Here is an 8,746-nt window from a genome sequence, read left to right as displayed (position 1 = left end):
GCACCTAGATATAAAGATTCCATGGAGTCAAAGTACCATTTGAAAATCACCATTGTCGTAAGCTTGAAGAAGTGAATCTTAAATTATGAGTATCAAAATTAAGTTTAAATCAAGTGAATATTACCGAAAAAGCTTGAAAACATTGATAAAAATGAAGACTAACTATATGAACTACTCTCAGTTTGACATATGTTGTAACTAAAAGTTACTAGCAAATGCTCCTAAAAAATGTCTGATCATAGTAAAAATATTAAGTGATTTCTTTTTATCTGTTCAAATGTTAGACATAATTATTTAATATTTATGCTGATAGAAAATAATAAATATTCATACAATTAATTGAGGTGCGCTCAAATTATACACTCTCAAATGTTCCTAACCCTTGCCAATGTCTTATCTGTTGTCCTGATCCACCAGAACTGTGTCATCCCATCATGCTGAAAAAGAACCAAACAACTTTAAAGTAGTGCAATGATCCTTATTCTCGAACTTGTGGTCACCACGTGTAAATGCTTAGTATATTCATTTTAATGTATAGTCGTGTCACTTTCTTTGCCTTTCCCAATTTTCTCTTATCTCCAACTACTATTACTACGCCTATTTATTATTAGTCCAAACCTATGCACACAACTCTTTACTCATAGCTTCTTGAAATTAATCACTTTGTTTTTACTTGCTTTGTTATCACAAATGGCTAATATAGTGAATGCTTCACCAATTGCATTCACAAAATACACATCTCCTTCTTTTTCTTCTATTAATTACCAACCAATTATTTCTTCCAAAATTACCTCTGAATTTTTGAAAAATGAAGTGTTTGGTAATGCAAAAAGAAGGGTTCTTTTAGCTCCTACCTTAGCTTACAAGAAGTTGAATTCTGAAGACATTGTTGATTTAAACATAGTTGAATTAAATAAAGAAAATGAAGTGGAAAAAGAGGATTATTCTTCTACTGATGAGACATTTTTGTATTCATTCAATCCTTTGCCATTGATGTTTGTTGCTGCTCTTCCAGGAGGTAATGCTGCTTTAATTACATTAAGTTACTTTTCTTATACAATCCAGCATAAAATATTACTTTTAAGGTAACCATATTTTTAATTTACATCCGTATAGTCAACTTTTTTTTCAACAATGTACATGTATCAACCTTATATAAAAGTGTATAATAATGTATAAAAAGGTCATTTCGGGTAATATTAGAAATATGGGTCATTTTGGCTAAATATTTTCTCCAAATAGGCATAGGGTGTTATTTTTGCTTTATCGTCTTATACCTATGATGCTAATTTGAATTGGTTGAATATGCCCCAAGAATAGTTACAACACGAGTCTTTTGGTATGACATAATTCATTTCTGAAAAAACATAGTGATTATCTTTAATTATATGACTTAGGACCAAACTGATCACTTCATGTTTATATAGTAAGGACCGAATGGAACAAAAGTCCATACATTAAGGACCATTTTAATCATTTCTCAACACTTACGACATTGTTATTAATCTTTAGCACTCAAAATTTTCACTAGAATACTCACCTATATGCAATTTGGGGACTTTTTGAATGTAAAGATTTTTAGTTCAAATGCTAAATGCTGTAAAACTGCTTTCATAGCCTTGCTTATTCTTATGTGCTGATTAATTAGTTTGACTTGTATATTATACAACTACTTGTGGAAGAACATATAAGAATAGTGTTTAGCATTTTGGAAAATGAAACATCCCATCATACTAATAAGGGCAAAGGTCTAAATATTATCCCTGGACTATACGATTTAGAGTTACCCTCCATTAAAAACGTGTCTCGTTCTTACCCTTGCCGTTACCAAAATGGCTCAATTTTGCCTTCTGCGCTAACGGGAGCAGCATAAAAGGTAAATCTCTCCTAAATAAATCACTGTTATTGAAACTTCTCTATTACTATTATTAGTAGAACAATGTAAAATATTTTAGGTCTAGAATTAGAAAGAATGTCATATAAGGAAGTGCAAGTTATAATCTTTTACCGTAGTTTGCATTAACAAACTACCATATGGTTGGGCTCATGGGATGCTTGGTACAAGGTCTTTTCTTGGCGCTTCTTCTCTACTGTAGTTTTGGTTTTTGTTCTTACATAATAATTCTGATTTATTTATTTGTAATCCTGTTATGAAAATGCTGGTTATTTTGATTCAGCTGGAACTATAAAGTCTCTGTTTGGACCTTTTGTTGAGCTTGTAAAATCGTTCGACCTACCTGATTGGCTTGTGCATTGGGGTCATCCTGGTAACATGGTATGTATATGTTTTATTGTTTTATTGCAGAATTCTTTTGTCTTTCATAACACGTAAAAAAAACTCAGATGGATACTAAATTGAAGTGAATTTGCTAAAAGATCAAATTCCCTATTTCAGGCTGTTGTGCTCTTTGCTATGGGCGGATATGGGACTTACCTTGGTTTTCGGATACGCTTTTCCGATGATGTGGTAAGAATTAAGAAAATTATTTAGCTTATAAACACTGACAGTATAAAGAAGTATTACACTATCAATCTAATTTTTTTGCTATGGTGGATATGGGACTTACCTTGTTATGGCGGTTCTATTTTAGGTTACTCGAAAGTGGAAACATAGAAGTTAAACTCGTACAGGATTTAATTTTGAATTCGTCTTCCTGTCTTCTTGAGCTTAAACGAAAGTAGGGATTCATATATAGCCGATCCCAACTTGTTTGGGATTGGGGCGTTGTTATTTATGATTATGGTATGTGATGAGTTTAAATGGAGGAATTGTTAGGTATTTTTGGTGTGAATAGGAAATGAAAGTTTTATTTCCTTTGCCTTTTTTGGAAAGATGATTTTTTGTCGAAAAGGCACGTGCCTTTTCAGAAAGGACACACCTATTTCTTAACCAACACTTGTTGGCTATAAATATTTAGCCATCTCTTTTGATTTTCCACACGAAAAATCTGATTATCTTCTTCCTTCTTTCTACACTTCAAATATATTCTGTGTGATTTGCTGCCGCCTGTTGCGTTCAACGTTCACCGGGGTTTAAGGTACCGCTACGCTGGTGAGTTAATTCGTTCTATCCTGGGAGGATATATTCCATAACCTCGGGTACTTGAGGGATTAATTTCCTTAAGGAAACACTGTGAATTCAGTGGGCTGTAATTATTCCTTTTTACATTTATTTACAGATTCTGTTTAAGTTAATTATCGCATACAGATTGATAACAGAAACAAGATCAGTAGGATTCATATTGTTGGCTCCCATTTATTTGGTCTGAGGCGTGATTGTTGTTGTATCGTCTTCCTGAATCCAGTCTTCTCCTTTTTTTTGGTTGAAGCGTTCAATCAATTGTTCTATGCTTTGCTGGTGTGTAGGAAGAAAAGGCAAAAGCCAAAGATTTGCATCCAAAACTTCTAGGAGGAATGTTCTTCTTCTTTGCTCTTGGAGCTACTGGTGGAATAACATCACTGCTTACTTCAGATAAGCCTATTCTTGAAAGGTACCTTATTTAATCTCTTGCCACCAAAAATTTGAAACTTGTATACATTATGATTAATAGTCACACTGATAATTTCTATTTTTGTTCAAGTCCTCATGCTGTCACAGGTTTTATTGGCCTTACTCTTTTGACTATACAGACCATTTTGCCTACACTTTTCGAGGTAAATCCGCTCAACGTGTCCAAAGTATGAGTCTTATTTCATCAACAAAATGAACTTTTCTCCTTTTTACGTTGTCAGTAGCTAGTTCGGGATTGAGACATAGTTGATTGATCGATATTGATATTACTTTATCTTAAACTCGATGTTTTGTTCAGGGAAATCCCGGATTGAGGAATGTTCACGGCATATTGGGTAGTGGCATAATGACTTTGTTTCTCGTTCACGCGGCCTTTGGGCTTCAGCTGGGCCTAAGTTACTAGCCCATTAGAGTAGCCTGCTGGGGAACTCAGTTTTGGTTATGAGAAATATTCTGTTTAGAGCTGAGAAAGATTTACTGTTTTTGGCATTATAGAGAGAAAAAAATGTGTTATAGCAATTTGAGAAAGGGTATAAATCAGAAAGGTTAGTCAGATTTTCCCAAGTGTAAGGGCCATGTATTTGACCAAACTTATTTTTCTTTAATACAACAAATCAAACGTCCATCAACAAATAATGCTTGTATTACAATCTTGCATTACTATTCATGTATTACTGATCTCCGATCTCTGCATAACCAATACAACCTTGCATTACTATTCGTGTATTACTAATCTCTGCATGACTTTTGAAGCCAACGGTACGAGTTACATCCTTCAAGAGACAGTCTTAACAAATGACAGCATCGATTGTATTTCTAGACATTGATATAAAATGTGTTAATTAATGGTACTATTTGAAGTTAAGTGCACTTAGTTAAATATATTCAGTATCAAAATTAAAATTTGTCAGCAGCTTCAACCATTGAAGTTGAAGTGTGTAATTGACCACTGCTAATTTTGACAATTGATAGGCACATTTACGTTGCTAAATAAATACTAACTTCTCTTTCAAATCAATTACTCCTTTTTTTTTTCTTTTTCTTTGTCGGTCATGGCAAACTGTAACTATTAAATCAACGGAAAAGGTCCAAAAATACCCTTAAACTATTGAAAAAGGCTCATAAATACCCTCCTTCCATCTTTTGGTCTAAAAATACCCTTCCATCCACCTTTTAGGTCTAAAAATACCCTTAAGGTTTGTTTTTGGCTCAAATATACCCTTTAAACTAACAGAATATGTTTTTTTGTTTTTTTTATCGGAAAAGGTCCAAAAATACCCTTAATCTATTGAAAAAGGCTCACAAATACCCTCCTTTCACCTTTTGGTCTAAAAAAATATGAACGAAATATGTTTTTTTTGCATTTCATGAATAAAAAAATGAAATAGGAAATTATAATTTTTTTTTTTGCATTTCGTGTATTAAAAAACAAAATAGGAAATTATAAAAAAAAAAATCATTTCGTGTATTAAAAAACAAAATAGGATAAAAAAAATTAATTTCGTTCATATAAAAACGAACTTGGAAAATATATATACCAACGAAATAAATAAAAAATATATATATATATATATTTTCCAAGTTCGTTTTTATATGAACGAAATTAATTTTTTTTATCCTATTTCGTTTTTTAATACACGAAATGAAAAAAAAAATTATAATTTCCTATTTTGTTTTTTAATACACGAAATGCAAAAAAAAAAAATTATAATTTCCTATTTCATTTTTTTATTCATGAAATGCAAAAAAAACATATTTCGTTCATATTTTTTTAGACCAAAAGGTGAAAGGAGGGTATTTATGAGCCTTTTTCAATAGATTAAGGGTATTTTTAGACCTTTTCCGATAAAAAAAACAAAAAAACATATTCTGTTAGTTTAAAGGGTATATTTGAGCCAAAAACAAACCTTAAGGGTATTTTTAGACCTAAAAGGTGGATGGAAGGGTATTTTTAGACCAAAAGATGGAAGGAGAATATTTATGAGCCTTTTTCAATAGTTTAAGGGTATTTTTGGACCTTTTCCGTTAAATCAAAAAATCCAAAGCACCTTTACAACTATATTTGGGGTTAATTAAACATTCTCGTTTTTCTCCACTGATCATATATCATTAATATATGAAAACTCTATTTGTGCAGTCATCCTTCTGTTTAAGTAGTACTATATATTATTATTTGTTTTGTTTAGTTTACCATTAATAGCAGTGCAGAATATAGGACAAAATTATTAAATTACCATATAATTTGGGACGGGTCTCCATTATTTAGACTCCAATTTTCACTCACGTGACCAGTAAAACAAATTAAGAACTCTTTTAGTATACGTATGACCGACACATTTCCTTTTTTTTTTTTTCTTAATCCATGTGCACATTAGTTGAGGATAACATTTTATTTTGTACTACTATATCAAATTAATGAATGCAAAATAATTTTTCATATATGTATTTTCCACTTAATTATAGTTAAGTGATATACATGATATACATGTACTTTACTTTCATTATCTTATAGGTAAAAAGACTTTACATTTAACAAAACTTTAAAAGTTAATTCATGAGGTGGGAATTGTAAAGATCATATAAGGAGACCAAGTCTCTTATTCCACAACCTGATATGGGACTCAACACCTCCTGTACGCCCAGGTTTGCCAATTAAAGCATGGATAATATAATATCATGATTGGGTGTAGCCAATTATAGGTGGAAAATATAATATGGGACTCAACATCGGATAAACGAAAAATTGGGATTAGTTTGACTTTGATGCCATGAAAAAAAAAATGGATCTTGGACCTAACTAACTCAACTTCAAAACTAGCTCATAAGATGAGAATTGCCCAAGACAACAAAAGAGACCGGATCCCGCATTCCATAGCTGATGTGGGACTCAACAACCTTTTACTGCTAAAATTAAATTGTTTGAGTTAATGTAAATACAATATATGGGTAAGTCCATATCCTAATTGTATTTAAAATTGGGTTGTAACTATAGTAAATATTCTTTTATCTTCTAGTTTCTTTTCGAAGTCAATTGATCACTAGACTACAGATCTGTTCAGTGGAAAAAAGTATGACCGACACTTAGAAATACTTGTTTCATTAGATCCAATTCAAGAAGTAGATATATAAATGCTTGACAACGAAATTGATAGATCATATATAAGTATGCTTAACTTTAAGTGAACTGTCAATGATTGTATGTAAGTTGTAACAGATCTAACTTCTTTTCTCTTTTCTAGGTTGGCTGGATCTGCCCTAGGGATCCACAAATGATCTACCCTTTTTCTTTTAGTTTCTCATTTGTGTCTGATATTCGTACTGGGATCTGGATTAATAGTATAAATTGTGTCGTGTAAGAATTATTAAGGAAAATATTTACCTACACTGAGTGTAATTTTTCACCTGACTAAACAATTAACCTTAAGAATCAACAAATCAAAGTGAAATTATACATCACCTAATTAACCATGCTTAAGTATAAAAAGGTGTAGATGTAAGATATATGTCTTACATTTATTGACTTGATGTAAACTAAACTTTTACTATTCATTAAAGGAGAGAAGTACTCCCTACCAAAACTTCTTTCATACCCAGAATTCTAGTATGAAACTGTATGAAGGGATTTTATTCATTTCACCATAATTTTTAATGGTATTTTCTTGTCCTTTTGTTTTCACTCAATTTGGTTTAATTCAATATTAAGAGTGTGTTTGGTACCATGAAAGTTATTTTTCTTAGAAAATAAATTTTCATGAGAAAATTATTTTCTGTTATTTGATAATCTGAAAATGTTTTCCTGCCACTAAAATAGGGGAAATTCCTTCTCTAACTTACGGAAACAGATGTAATTTTTCATTGAATTATCTTAAGTGCTAATTTCATATTACTTGCGCGAACTGACCTTAGGTATCATTTTTCGGTCTTTCAATAGGGTTAGTGAATACTAAAAAGGACTAAAATTTTCTAATTGACTCAAAAAAAAAAAAAAATAGAAGATGTGGTTTTCATACTGCAAATTCCTTCATTCTTTTTTAAACAGACGAAATATATAAATGCTAGATCGATAGTATTCATTTGGGGGGAAAAGGAGACCAAGAACCAAATGAAGAGGGGTCAAAATTTGTGAAAGGAGCAAAAAAGACAGATCAAATCCTTGTGTAATTGCCAAACATACAGCTAGCCAAGTTCTCCAAGATATTTTTGGTCACACAAAAAAGACTATATATGAGCTTTTGACTTATGTTTGCAATTTGCATTACATTTCATGTCTGCAGCCTTAATATTATTGACCAAAAAAATATTATTTTTTAATCACTCATTTTTGTGGTCGGAGGAATGGTGGATCCTGCCTACACGCCATGTTACTCTTTATTGAGTCTTGACGTGCGACGCATATAATGTCTTTTTATAACTCTTTGTTTCCTTTTAACAATAAAAGATTTCTTCAATCTCTTATTCAAGATTTGAGGGTTATGAATTCTTTTTACAATTTCATACATCTATGTCTTAATCTATATGATGCATTTTGACTGGACAAAATATTTAAGGGATTCATTTTTGAAATTTTTGGTTAATAAGTCATATATAGTTGTATGACGATGAATCGTATCGTTACTGAGAAGTTTAAAATTAAATCATGTTAAGTATATATTTATGTATATTACTCCCTTCGTCTATTTTTACATATCATGTATTGACTCGGCAAGCCTATTAAGTAGTCATAAATAGAATGACAATTTTAACATATCACCCCTAGATATTACCAAATTATCTAATGGTTGAAATTAATCAAATATACTTTAAAAGTTGTGCAGATACTAACAACTTCTTGAAGTTTCCAACTCAATAATTAATAATTCCTCGGCTTACTTTTACTTGTCCACTATGGATTTGCACACCCCTTAAGAAATAATAAATGGAGTGCATAATTTACCATGATACCCATATTAATTGGAGCATATTTTTAATGGACATCAAAAGTGATTTGAAATGAGTAATTAATACTATGGGTAAACAAGAAAAAAGAAATTGTCTTCTCTTGATATGCTAAAAGTGACAAGTAAAAGTGAAAATATTTTTTTAGACTACTGGACAAGTAAAAGTGAACGGAGGGAGTAATAAGAATAAAATAGGTATGAAATGACAATTTGTCTCTTGGTTTTTCGAACTGAATAAGTAAAAGTGGACATCTATTTTAAGTATACGGAACAAGTATAAATGGACGGAGGAAGTATA

The 8,746-nt window shown here is 31.2% G+C and overlaps 1 protein-coding gene across 1 annotated transcript; it reads left to right on the top strand.

The window, feature by feature from the left end:
• Positions 1-516: 516 nt before the first annotated feature.
• LOC132630002 (uncharacterized) lies at positions 517-4,237 on the top strand. Its single transcript, XM_060345485.1, has 6 exons — positions 517-1,018; positions 2,178-2,275; positions 2,396-2,467; positions 3,367-3,491; positions 3,582-3,654; positions 3,810-4,237. Exons 1-6 carry the CDS (start codon positions 691-693, stop codon positions 3,912-3,914), a joined length of 801 nt encoding a protein of 266 aa, XP_060201468.1. The 5' UTR covers positions 517-690; the 3' UTR covers positions 3,915-4,237.
• Positions 4,238-8,746: the final 4,509 nt, after the last annotated feature.

This window comes from Lycium barbarum, chromosome 3, assembly GCF_019175385.1.
Source record: "Lycium barbarum isolate Lr01 chromosome 3, ASM1917538v2, whole genome shotgun sequence".
Classification (NCBI taxonomy): domain Eukaryota; kingdom Viridiplantae; phylum Streptophyta; class Magnoliopsida; order Solanales; family Solanaceae; genus Lycium; species Lycium barbarum.
The sequence above is the reverse complement of the archived record's forward strand: the minus strand, read 5'-3'. Positions and strand labels throughout refer to the sequence as shown.